Below are 13,945 nucleotides of genomic sequence, written 5' to 3'. Positions count from 1 at the left end.
GGTCTGTCCGTTTTGCCCAACGAAAGTCTCTCGCATCCTCCTATCCCCATGCAGCGAAGTTGTCGTAGTGGATAGGACACCGACACTCCATGGTGGGTGTCAATGGTATGGGTACTGTGACAAGCTATTAAAACGAAGTAATGATTGCTCTGTAACAACCGAACTAAGTCAACAGCGTAGTTCGTAACTGACTCGGGCGCTCTGAAAGCTGCCGACTGACTGCGTTCGGTAGGAGGCAAGTTGTCAAAGCATCCGAGTAAGTCACGTGACCTTCGCCTTTAAAGGGTTATGCCGAGAGACCAAACAAATAATGCATTTGTTTGTCACCAATGCCGGACAGCGAGGTGATGATTCTCTTAAGGCATGTGCCCAACAGGCGAAAGTCAATTGCCTTCTAGAGACTGAGGTCCCTGAAGGTAAAACATCTCATGGTTGTTGAATCTCAGCTAAGGAGAAACAACATTATGTACCGTTGAAGACGAAGGTAGATACTGAATGCAACCTACGTCTTCACAGATGGATCGAGAGAAGGATTCTCAAGATTCATAACCTGTGCTTACAAATGACTGAAAACGCTAACCGCTATTTCATTGCTGTCCGGTGAGAAGTCGTAGTTGCAATGAAAGCGGGGCGTTCTTCAGTAATGAAAACACAGGGGAAAGCCGCCTGAAGAACTGCTTCTCATGGGCTGAACATTTGGAAGTAGAGCTGTCAGGTCGGAGAGTAGGCGATGTCTTCTGACATATCTTGTAATTCGGGTTGAACAATGAACAATTGTACACCTACGAATACGAGATATTTTGAAGACAAACTCAGATGTCTGCAAAATCATTCGCATTATCGCAGTGCGATGCAGCGGGAGACTTGTACAGACTTCTGTTACCGTGCGGTAAACAGAAAGATGAAAGAGTCCAAGAGATATCTCTGTTGAAAATTCTCGCAATGTCGAAGGCGATGGAATCTAGCGTCACAGCAGTAGATGGTCCTTCATTATTGCGAGAATCCCCGTTAATCAGAGACCTAAGTCCATGATTGTTGGGCAGAGATACGGTTAGGTAGTCAATCAAAGCAGGGGAGAGAGAGACCTACATGACCGTGCATCTCGGAGGCCCAGCTGATACTGAGCTGCTATCAGGCAGTTCAATACGCAGTAGTTGAGCCTGAGCTCTCGCTGACTCGTCATCCTGAGTTGCCAGGTAATCCATTATTCCACGAAGGAATGCGTTCGGCTAGAACTACCGAGCATAAAAGATATGCTCGAGCAATTATATTAGGCGAAACGAATTTCGGTAAATATAAAAGTTGAAATGGTGTTGTCGTGACAAACCATAAGTATATAAAATTGAAACTGAAAACTCCTGGGAGGTTGCAGGCAACCCCGAGTTGCAGTTCAATTAGAATACTTCTCTTATAAGTCGCAATCCGTAGATTAACTAGGATATGCGCCTACCCCTCGGACAATTCAACTGCTTAGTAGAATCATGTCGCGAGGTTAATATACGTATATATTTGTAGGATTCTGAACAACGATCTCCATCCTAAATTCTTTCCTTCAAGAAAACAAAATAAGGATTGGAGATCGACCACCTTCGATCTCTATCAAAGAGAGTGAAGGAGAAGTCTTCCTCGAAGGAAAGCTTCAATGGTGAACAGAATACTAAGACGATAGTTCAAGCCAAACTGGATATTCCCGTCCGATCTTCTCTATTCCAGGTTGGTCGCCTACGTGAGATAGTTTCTTTCAGCAGCAGTCTTCTTCCCAATGCTAGAAATTCCAGAATTCGAGCATAGGCGAGGTTCCCGATTATCGTGTAACATATCGGGATTCTCGTCTCGCTCACTTTGGACCGTGGTCTCGCGAAAGTGTTTGGAGATCGTAAAAAACTCGAACACTCTGAATGCGCTAGAAATTCCGTAGAATTCTAAGCAGTCTGCGAAACCCCCACCGAATTCGTCAAACGATATCGGCTGGTGGTCCTCTCGATTCCCGTAGAAATCGAGAATGGGGCAGGATTCCTCCTTAACGACCGGGGCTTATTTCAGGTAGGACCCGAAGGTCCCCCCGGTAGCGCAGTCCCGAACGTGGGATCCTACAGAGAAATCTCTGTAGGATCCCTCCCCTTTCCCTCGTAGCCGTAAGGAGAGAGGGAATGGGGAGGAATTGGATACTCGCTCGCCTTCCCAGTGGAACTAGCAGTTGGAGAAGAGTAGGAGCAGCCATCGCCTTGCGGCGATGGCCTCTCAGAGTCTGGGAAAACGTATCGTCAGGAGAAAACGTTTTCCCGCGGAGGGTTATGAACTCTCACTGTAGGTAAGGGTCTGCCGCCACTGTGAACGTCGTCTGGGTGGGGCTGATCGACACCTGACAGGAGAGAGCCGATACCGTCCTCCGACTCATTCCAGTCCTCGTCGAGGTCGAAACCTCTCAGGAGGACCGAGGGAGTATTTAAATACGGTGTCCGAAGACACGTAGAAACGCCGCTGTCGCAGTAGAGGAGGTGGAAGTAGCTTGATCGACCGGCCAGAACTGAGAGAGCCTTCTTGTCCGGAGACGAGAGACTCTGGTTCGAGACAGAATCGGCAAGCTCCGATCGCGGCAGACCCACTGTCGGTTTGGGTTCCCTCTCGGGCCCCAAAACGACTCGAGCAGAGACGTGGGCTCTGCTGGTGGGAGCGGCAATCCTTCCACAAGGTCATTATGCTGACGAATCAGCTTAATGACTTCTGCAAATTCCTCTGTATCTCGGGAGTAACCGCGTCTTGCGGAGTAGGACCGTCCAGTCCCTCCAACAAGAACAGATCCCAAGATACTCCTCCTTCAGAAGGAGGAACAGCGGCAGACCCCTGACGGTCGCCTCCAGCTACTTGCGCGTATGTCCTGGTCGGTCCTAGAACCGTGCCTGGTCCATACGGCGTCATAGCGGGATCGCGAGCGGCGCACCTCTCGCGATCAACTCATAGGTACCTCGCTCCATCCCGTGGGTAGCCCGAGGAGGTTGAAGGTACAGGAGAGGCAGACCTGACGCTCCCCCCTAGCTCGCTGGCAGGACCAGCGTGCTTGGAGGGCTGCTGCTGATCGTCAACCCGCGGTGGCGATCGAGCAGCAGGCCTATCCTTGCCGCTCGCCTGGGGCGAGAGGCTCGGCTGAGAACATCGACGCTGATCTCTAGCGTCAGGCGAGCTGTTGCTGGTTACCGTCTCTGCCCGGTCCCGATGGGAGCGGCGTCAGGTGACCTGCTAGGCTCGCTGTCGCGGTGAGACCGGTGAGCGTCCTCTCGGCGCGTCGAGCCGCTGGTACCAGCCGTGGCTGGTACCGACGGCCGCGGGGACCCCTTCCTCGCCTCAACCCGTGGCTGGTCAGCGACCGTCACGTCAACCCGAGCAGCCAGCTGGTCGCTGCGAGAGCGTCCACTGGCCTGGCGAGAGTCGTCTACACGACACTCGCCAGTCTTCTGCTCCGCGCTTCGGTCTTGGCGGCGAGCGAGCTCGGGTGTCAAGACTTTGGCTGGACAGTCTCCCGCGGGAGACCGTCCACTCGGTACTTCTCGCTAACGAGAAGCCGAGGCGGATCCTGGTTTAGCGGCAGAACCGCTAGAACCAGGCGAGGAAGTGCCAGCCGAAGCTGGTACTCCTCTGGTCCCCGTCTTCTTCTCCTTGGTAGAAGAAAAGACGGGCCCTGTTCCGACCCGGGAGCAGGAGGACCAGCAGAAGAGCTCCCCGAATCGCCGGAGCAAGACGGGCCCTTAGAAGGTCCCGAAGGAGCCTTCTTAGGGGGGAAAACCCGGGTTACCAGCTGGTCGCTGCAAGAGCGGCCGCTGGCCTGGCAAGAGTCACCTGAGCGTCTCTCACCAGCCTTCTGCTCCGTGCCGCGTCTTGGCGCCGCGCGAACTCTGGCGCCGAAACTTGGCTGCACGGTCTCCCAAGGGAGAACGTACACTCGGGATCTCTCGCGAACGAGAAACCGAGCCGGAACCTGGCGTAGCGGCATCGCCTATAGCACCAGGCGAGGAAGTACCAGAGCTAACCGATACTCCTCTGGTCCCCGTCCTATTTCTTCTTTTCCTTACTGGAAAGGGGAAGAACGGAGGGCCCCGCTCCCGAAAGGGAGCATGGAGGACCAGCAGAAGGCACCCCCCCCCCCGTCCCCCCAAGGGTGGGACGGGCCCTTAGAAGTTCCCGAAGGAGACTTCTTAGGGGGGAAGGCAGCCTTCTTCTCTTCGGCTTATGGGCCTTAGAAGTCGAAGGGGAAGAGGCAGCAGCAAACGATGAAGACGAAGATGACAGCTTCCTCTTCTCCTCTTCCTCGTCAGCTCACGCAGGACAGTCGTCAGGTCCTCCATCCAGGCCGGAGCCGGGGCTATTGCCGAAGCAACACGGCCCGACTGCACCTGTCCGGAAGGACCTGGGACTGGGGAAGACACGTGGGCAGGACCAGCATGGACAGGCTCAGGAACCAGGAGCGACAGGAACAGCAACCAGCTCAGGAGCGGCAGGAAACAGCGGCAGCGGTAGTAAGAACCCAGAAGAAGGGACAAGGCCAAGCCAACCAACCCAGGGCGGGAATCACATCAGCGGCATAAAAACGGTACGGCAGGGCCCCAGCGATCGCCTCGTAGAATCATCGGCAGCCAGCGGAACCTGGGTACTGGCGGCCGGTCCAGGGGCGAGCTGCTGGAACAGCGGAAGTCTGGGGCAGCCAACACGAAGAAAACAGGCGGCGGCGGCAACCACCCCTCGGTACGGCGGCGGCCCTAGTAGCGGCAGACGGCGTCACCAACACAGCATGGGGAGTGTAGACCAGGAGGGGGGGGAGCAGCATAAGCGGCCGTGGTAGTAGTGGAGACCGCCCCAGACCTCGCTAGACGCTGCAGCAGCCCGTGGATGCTAGGCACGCCTTGCCGCCGCGGTGGTCCATACCTGTCCAAGGTCGTCTCCCACGGATGTAGCACCTGCGGTAACATAGATAGATTAGTAAGAGGGGTTCCCTCACGCACGGGGGGAAGACATGCCCCACCCCGAACGCAAGGAAGACCCCAAATACAAAATACAACGAAGAAGCTGAGCCCGGCGGGGGCAGGAAGGAAGACGAAGAATCGGATACCAAGGGAGTCGCGGGAGAGCTTTCCGACGACTTCCTGGCAGACCTTCGCTTCCCCTACCCCCGCACAGCAGTGAAAAGTAATATGAAAATGAAACAGAATACTGCCCTCGATTCACTTCATAGAACTTAAAGGGGAAAAGATCAATTCCCGGGTAAGAACGGAAACTTGATCCAAATAATATGATGCTATCATAAAATATATATGAAAATGAAACAGAATACTGCACTTGCGATTTCACTTTCACATAAAATAGTCGTAAGGATCAATTCCCGGGTAAGAACGAAAATTGATCCAAATTAAATTTCATGCAAATAAATAAATGAAAATGAAAAGAATATTGCAATTGCAAATCCACTTTCATTGCATTCTATTATACAAAATAAAAGGCTCGTGCCGAGCGCAATCACACTCTCGGTAATGAACGCACAGGGCAAAAATATAATGAAAAGAGTACTTACATTTTTCAATTACACACTTTCGCCCAAAATACATGACTCGGCGCGAGCGCGCCCGCCCTCGGCACCGAGACATAATTCAAGGGTTCAATTCATGAAAAGAGAGGAAATCGCCGCATCTACGGCGATAGCTCCATGTTGGTTCATAATTAAGTAATGAAAATGAAAACAGTGTACTTACAGTTTCATTTTCAAGTCAAACAAACCATTAGTAGAAAACACAATATAAACAAAGCATACGACGATGAAGCGGGCAGAGAGCGATGACGAACACGTCCTTCACACCCGCGGCCGAAAGCAAAAGAGATTTGTTTACCTCCCAGTCGCGCGGCGCGCGACTGTCGGACAAGCAGTTAACTACCGTTCTCCCCTTGTTCGAAGCTTACGACCGTTCCAGCTGCCGCTAGCTACTTCCTATTGTTAAAGGACCGATGGTTTGTATTACGTATCGGAACAACTTAAAATTACTTCTGCTATTAATACAGTTGATCTGACATAATCTACTTAAGATAAAACTTAGGAAGCTCGAAAATATATTGTTCATACGCAGAACATTTTATCGAGTGGCAAGATTAATAAAGGGTGTTACACCTTAGACAGGATTGCCCCTGTAATATCTGAGCTGCATTGGCTCCCTATCAGTGCTAGAATAATGCTTAAAATATGTGCAATGACTCATCACACTATCAAGACTAGGTGTACAGATATGTAGTATCAAGTTACGTATTTGAGTCGAGATGCACTTTAAATGTTGGTATTAGATCCTTTAAATTCACAGACCAAGAATGATAATAGAGGTCTTTCAAGGAAAAACTGAAGATTTATTCCTGACTGTTAGGACAGAGTGGATTTGATATGGGATATGGAATATGCCATATATAAATCACAGAATGTCTCTGCCTAACTGTGTACGTATACGTATAACAAATGAATTTACCATCTCGCTGAATGCCTTCGATTAACATCTCACTGAATGCCTTCGGTGAGTGGGACTAAAGAAAAAAATTAAGCTAGCTACTATTTATAGACAATCCTTCTTTCAATCAAAATTTTCACTAATCTGGGACACCTTGGGTCCCAATAAAGTTAGATTAGTTGAGGCATAACTGTACTAAAAAATAACTTTACCTCAAATATTGATTTGTTATGGCCAAGATATTTCCCGTTTCCACATCCCACATCCAGGAGAAAGGAGCCAGGTGATAAGGATGCAACAAACTGAAAATCAATAAAAAAAAATTACTAAAATTATATTATGAATTTTATAAAATTCTGAAATATTGTCCTAGAGACTTCCAATTTCTTTCAAAATGAAGACAAATGATTGAATATTACTATACTGTAAGAGTATTAGCTTACAATTGGAGTTTTCGACCATATCTGACGAGTTAAAGTTGACCACAGCAACCTAAATGGTTAACAGTCTGTTAATAAGAAGCCAAATTTGCTTTTGGGTCACCTACATCATCATCTCCAATTAACCACTACAGAAGTAGTAATCACAATACTTCTATGTGGTTTACTGCCATATATCAGTCATTCTGTGATGCTCTAGTGCTTGACACAACAGAAAAAATGATTCTTGCCTGAAAGTTAAAGTTAGTCAAAGCTCTCCTAACTTTACCTAACCTTGTACCATTTTTTATTAGTTTTAAAATACAAAACCAGTATCTAAGATATCTATAAAACATTAAATAAAGTATCTGCTCCATACTTCAGTTCCCACAGGAAAATGACACTGAATTAAAGATTTTCAATGTATCAAAGACTAGTACATACTACATTGCTCTCCTACCTCTCTCGTTCTTTGCTTCCAACATCATCAAATGTTCATATGATTAATGAATCTTTATGAGCTTTTCTAAGTTATTACTACACTTACTGTACACATTACACAAAATTTACTGATGAATAGTGTATGTCTATGAGCTTTTCTCTCTTACAAAACTGAGCCTTACAACGTAATAATCTAACCAAACTAATAAGTCACATTCTCAGACTTTAACTGGGCTGGTCTAATGGACTTACTCATAAAAGATAAGCTGCTGTACATATAAAGTAAATCTTCTGGAATACCTCTTCCTAGAAAGAGCCATATGAAGGGTAACATACCTCTAAGACCTGAGGCCAGGGTTTATGTCGTGTGTCACTAAAATGGTCTGCAATTTGGTCATAAACCATTAGAACATGTTCCCTCTCTAATCTTGATGCATCTTCTCCATTCATGTCAGATATAGCAGGATCTTTCCCTCTCTCATGCAATTTATCTAAGGGATATCAAAAGTAAAACAGAATGTGAGAGAGGGAGAAGGCTTAACAATGGCACTACTTTTCTTAATTAATCATCACCAATACATGTATGAAAATGTATATATGTATTTGGAATTGTGGAAATATATTAAACCTGTATCAACCAGTTGAAATAAAAGTATTGTAAAAATGGTTATATACTTTCAACTTTTTTTTTAACCCTATTACGCCGAAGCGGTAAAAAAAAATTGTCTCCCGTGTGCCGGAGGTGTTTCAGAGTGAGCGTGGAAGCGGAAAATTTTTTTTTTCAAAAAATGACAGCGCGCTTAGTTTTCAAGATTAAGAGTTCATTTTTGGCTCCTTTTTTTGTCATTGGCTGAAGTTTAATATGCAACCATCAGAAATGAAAAAAATTATCATTATCATATATAAATAATGCGATATATGATAGCGCAAAAACGAAATTTCATATATAATTGTATTCAAATCGTGCTGTGCGCAAAACGGTTAAAGATAACAAGTTACTTTTTTTCGTTGTAATGTACACTAAATTGTGATCATTTTGGTATATAACAAATTGTAAAACGATAAAAGCAACACAGAGAAAATATTATCACAAAATAATGCATGAATTCGTAACGCGCGGACGTAAACAAATATTTTTTTCAAAAATTCACCATAAATCTAAATATTGTCCTAGAGACTTCCAATTTCTTTCAAAATGAAGACAAATGATTGAATATTACTATACTGTAAGAGTATTAGCTTACAATTGCAGTTTTCAACCATATCTGATGAGTTAAAGTTGACCGAATGTCGAATTTTTATATATATACATTTTTTATATGCAATTATTTCGAAAATAAGAAAAGCTACAACCTTTAAATATTTTTTGTTTTATTCTACATAAAATTGCACACATTTTCATATATAAAACTCTATGAAATGCCTAATATGAAACGGAGTAAATATTCCGAGAATGGGACGTACGCATTTCGGAGATTTGTGGCGGAGAATCCTCGCGCGGAGGGAAGGAAAGATTTTTTTTTAAATTCACCATAAATCTAAATATATTGCTAGAGACTTCGTATTTGTTTCAAGATGAAGATAAATGACTAAATATTACTAGACTGTAAGAGTTTTAGCTTACAATTGCGTTTTTCGACCATTTCGGTAGAGTCAAAGTTGACCGAACGTGTCTATTTATCGTGATTTATATGCAAATATTTCAAAAATGAGAAAAGCTACAACCTTCAATTATTTTTTGTTGTATTCTACATGAAATTGCGCACATTTTCATATATAAAACTTTATGTAACGGCTAATTTAAAATGGTGCAAACATTACCACAATCGCACGTATGATTTTTTCTGAAGAGTTACCGCGCGGACGTAAAGAAAATGTTATTTTTTTCATAAATTCACCATAAATCGAAATATTGTGCTAGAGACTTCCAATTTGTTGCAAAATGAAGGTAAATGCTTGAATATTACTAGAATATATGCGTTTTAGCTTACAATTGCGTTTTTCGACCATTTCGATAGAGTCAAATTTGACCGAAGGTTGAAATTTTGGCAATTATTGTTATTTATATAAAAATATCTCAAAACTGATAAAAGCTACAACCATGGGTTGTTTTTAGTTGTATTGTGCATGAAATTGCGCACATTTCCATATATAAAACTTTATATAACGGCTAATTTTAAAATGGTGCAAACATTACCACAATCGCATGTATGATTTTTTTCGGAAGAGTTACCGCGCGGACGTAAGGAAAAAGTTTTTCATAAATTCACCATAAATCGAAATATTGTGCTAGAGACTTCCAATTAGTTGCAAAATTAAGGTAAATGATTGAATATTACTAAAATATAAGAGTTTTAGCTTACAATTGTGTTTTTCGACCATTTCGGTAGAGTCAAAGTTGACCGAAGGTTGAAATTTTGGCAATTATCGTTATTTATATGAAAATATCTCAAAACTGATAAAAGCTACAATCATGAGTATTTGATTGTTGTATTTTACATAAAAATGCGCACATTTTCATATATATTACTTCATGTAACGGCTAGTTTACAATGGTACAAAAATTATGTCAAAGTGACGAAATAATTTCTGAGATGTGTCACAGATACTTTTTAGTGCAGCAAGAAAGAAATTCGCGCTTGCGCGCCTGCATAACGATTGTAAACAAAACAACACCTTGATCCGTGAACTCCCAGCATCCCCCAAGGCGCGTGATTCAAAAGTTTTAGGCTGTTAGGCCTATAAGTATTTTTCCGCGAATTTTAAAAAAATATTTTGTAAGTAGACGTAAAATACGTCCAGTCGGCACACGGGAGACAAAAAATGTCGACGTAAAATACGTCCAGTCGGCGTAAGAGGGTTAAATGTTTTCATACTACAACAATCACTGATCAAATTGTCTTTACAGAAGGAAAATAATGTTATAAGATCATAACCTTTCTGAACAACTGATGGAGAATCACAAACAAGATGATTTCCACACTGGCAATCTCCATGTCGAATTTTCCGAAAAGTAAAAGACACACGTTCTTGGCGGGGACAAAGGACTAGACCTGCATCACTCCCTTTGCCAGATGTCACATCTGTCATACGAGGACTAATTCCATGTGTCCATTCATACCTAAAACAATAAATTAATTAATTAGTTAAAATTATAATATATTAAGTTACATTGCAATTTCTGACTTAATTAAATAGTACACAGATATAGACAAGAGAGGTATTAAACATAACATTTCAAAAATTGTTAGGAAACAATCTTACAAAACTGTATACATAAAGTGTATACTAAAACTCAAAGATAAATGACAAGTAGCATATGTTTAGCAATTGCCTGTAAAAACTGCACAGGGGTAAACATACAAAGAACAAACATAGTAGGTAAACAATATGATAAGAAATAAGAAAGTTTTTCACACTACCAAAATGTAGTCTGTGCAAACAAACCAAGTTCTTCCTCCTCCTCAAACACTCAATATACTTAATTTGTTAAGAGAAAATTTCCACTTTCAAATTTAAAAATACATGACTGTTGAAACCTTAGAATTTGTCAAGAGTCTACCACAAAAGATAACCACAGAATGAAAACACCAGTTACATAAGTCTATTTTTGAACAAAAACTATTCAATGAAAGACCCCTTAATTAATCTCAAAGGTATGATAGATGTCTTTTGAAAAGATAAAGCACTAACCTTGATGAACCTTTCATTGCACAAAGAGACCGTGGTTTTAGGTACACGGCACAGTGAAAGGGATACTCAGAATTGACGGCGTTTGCTCCTGCTGCATAACGGAAATCCATCATTATACCACTGCCCACACTAAGAGATAACACCTCATCAGTGAAAGAACAGTGGGTGTCAACATGAGGAGGAATTCCTACAAAGGAGATATAATATATCAGGGCTAAAGAAGATCATATCCCAAAAACTTGCATAATATACATATCATTTAATCATGTTCTCTGTATTTTACACTTCCTGCCATTCTTGAGACAGACAATCCAGCTGAAACTGCTTGAAAATTCAAATAGTTACCATACACCAAAAATTAACTTAATTATTCTTTAACTGTATTCCTTGTATTCTACCCTTGCCATCATCCTGGAGAAAGATAATCCTGTTGAAACTGCAGGAGTATTCAAACTAGTTACCACACCAAAAAAACTAACTTGAGCTGTTAAATAACTGGAGATAATCCTGCAGCCTTAAAAGAGCAGTAAATCAACCCACATTTCCTACAGCATTTAGAATGTGTAAAATTTTAATATAACTTGGGTCCTCTCAACTATCCAAACAAAATTTTCAATAAGTTTAATTTTTTCTTGTAAATTCATCACTCATATAATCCCAATTCATGCTCTTCAAATGTATCCAGATACTACTGCAAACTTTTGTAACATAAAAGTACTATCAAATACTCCACAAACACAATCTAGAGCCTCCAGTCAAAATCATACGCTTACATCAGCTTTTTGTTCTACCTGGACAAGAAACATGTGACTGGAGGTCTGAGAGGAGAAATTTTGTGCACTACTAATTTCTAAGGTTTTTTAACATAATAAGACACATTTCATACAAACCCAGTCTCCCTGAGGATATCATGCAACTGGAGCTTCAATTCTCCTTGTATTTTAATAATTTATTCAGAGTATTTTCTTTTATTTATTCTTTAATTTATTAATTTTTTCTTGTTAAATAAGTGGTCTCTTAGTACCTACACCTAATGATGCAGATGATAATGATTACAGTAACTTTTCAAAAGAAAACAAGTAACTTTTCAAAAGAAAACAGGCTTACTTACACAAGATGAATCTAACAGCAAGACACTTGTAGCACTTTTGGCCAATGAAGAAAACTCTCAGTACTGAATAATTGGTGTTAACCTAGGTTACTTATGGAAAAAAAACAATCACCAGCTGATAATATGGTATACAAAACAAAATTAAAATTAAAATAACTGATTGAAACGGTAAATCTGTCAAGGTTTTGACTCCTTACTAGACACACAGGAAGTGAAGTGACTGCCAGTAGGATAAAGTATGCTTCTTCTTTCTGGAGTGTTTGAGGAAACTGTTGACTACAAGAAAGGTTAATACAAATCAATTGGTTTGACTTTGTAACAAATTTTGCATTTACTTATTAAATTACAAAAATACTTACCAAACCAGTTTCAAGCACTTACTAAACACAGAATTGATATTAGCAATAACACATAACTCCTCATAATTACCCAAATTGCCAAAATGAGTAGCACTACCTACTATTATAAGTGAATTAATCTAAAACTGATGTGAGCCACTGAAAGGATGAAATAAAAAAATCTAAAAAATTAAGCTTAAAGGTGAAATAATGAATGATGGAAAGGCAATCCAAATAGCAAAGGAGCACAGCAAAAGGGTGAGCATTAACACAGACCACAAAAAAACTGATGCCAGTGAACAATAATGACACAAGGCCTCTGACAGTGCTTGTGCAGTAGTTGAGACTACTTTTATCTTTTGGATAAAATCAAAAACACCTGAAGAGCATATATGTGGGCTATATTTGTGATGGGGTGAATAAAATTGATCACAATCAAAGCTGTCATTCTGCTATAAAATATTATCCTGCATATGTATTATAAATCTAGACTAACTCAACACCTGAAAATAGTTTTGCTTTTTTTTCTGTTCAAATCAGTACCTAACAAATAATGTATGCATAAGAACAGTTTGTTAAGAACAAGATTTATATTACAGAATAAAGTGGGTTGGAACTGTTCTATCAATCTGAATATTAAAATATAAAGCCTTGAGATACATTACACTCAGTTAAAATGCATCAATTAATATAAAAAAAATCGATAGGATACAAAAAATAGCAGTATATAGATAACTTAGGAAAAAGTCACACTGAACTTTATAAACAAGCAAAAGGGTATAAGACTAAATATACTATTAACTTGTACAACAAAACTAGAATATAGATCTACCTTGTCCAGCGAGGTAGCGATTAACAGTCAGTTGGTCTGGAATTTCTGGCATGATCCTCTTTTCAACAATTCTATCAAGAATTGGTGACAACTCTTCTGGGATACCCTGGACTAAAGGACAGTCCTTGTCAACTGAATTTGTGCCATACTTAAATTCATATCCAAAATGCCTCACTTGCCGATGTTTCAGCACACTTCCTGATGGTGAAAATCATTGTCAATACAAACAGTCTTTCCTAAAATCAGGCTTCCCTTGTAAGACTATCTAATCAAAACTGCATAAAATATTAAAAGGTTCTCCAAAAGAAATTCTGAACATGATAAAATATTCACAGATAAAATTAATGTACAGCATAGTAGTTGCTTAAATGCCAGACTCTTATTCATATGCCTTCATATTAAAAGTACCTTCTTTATCAGCATAAACAGTGTGCCTTTGTTTCATTTAAAAAATGAAGGTCAAGCATACAAATAGCCTAAAGGCTTTGTGCAACCACGTTTGGTGAAAAGTCACAAATCCCAACCTAAGATGTAAATACTGTACAAACTACTGGAGTCTCTTAAAACAAAACTAGACTACAGGCATAAGAGCCACACAAAGAAGTATATTATGTGTACTTTGTAATTAAATATATTCA

At 41.4% G+C, this 13,945-nt stretch overlaps 1 protein-coding gene across 6 annotated transcripts in view; it reads right to left on the bottom strand.

Moving 5' to 3' along the window:
• LOC135216124 (alkylated DNA repair protein alkB homolog 8-like) overlaps positions 1–13,945 on the bottom strand; it is a 267,193-nt gene that overhangs the window by 4,989 nt on the left and 248,259 nt on the right. For all 6 annotated transcript variants that reach the window (XM_064251192.1, XM_064251211.1, XM_064251235.1 and 3 more), the window contains 5 exons: positions 13,308–13,505; positions 11,027–11,213; positions 10,270–10,454; positions 7,670–7,824; positions 6,686–6,775 (listed from right to left, as the gene is read on the bottom strand). In XM_064251192.1, coding sequence (XP_064107262.1) covers positions 6,686–6,775; positions 7,670–7,824; positions 10,270–10,454; positions 11,027–11,213; positions 13,308–13,505 — 815 coding nt within the window. The remainder of the gene's footprint in view (positions 1–6,685; positions 6,776–7,669; positions 7,825–10,269; positions 10,455–11,026; positions 11,214–13,307; positions 13,506–13,945) is intronic.

This window comes from Macrobrachium nipponense, chromosome 19 (assembly GCF_015104395.2).
Source record: "Macrobrachium nipponense isolate FS-2020 chromosome 19, ASM1510439v2, whole genome shotgun sequence".
NCBI classification, from domain to species: Eukaryota; Metazoa; Arthropoda; class Malacostraca; order Decapoda; family Palaemonidae; genus Macrobrachium; species Macrobrachium nipponense.
The sequence above is the reverse complement of the archived record's forward strand: the minus strand, read 5'-3'. Positions and strand labels throughout refer to the sequence as shown.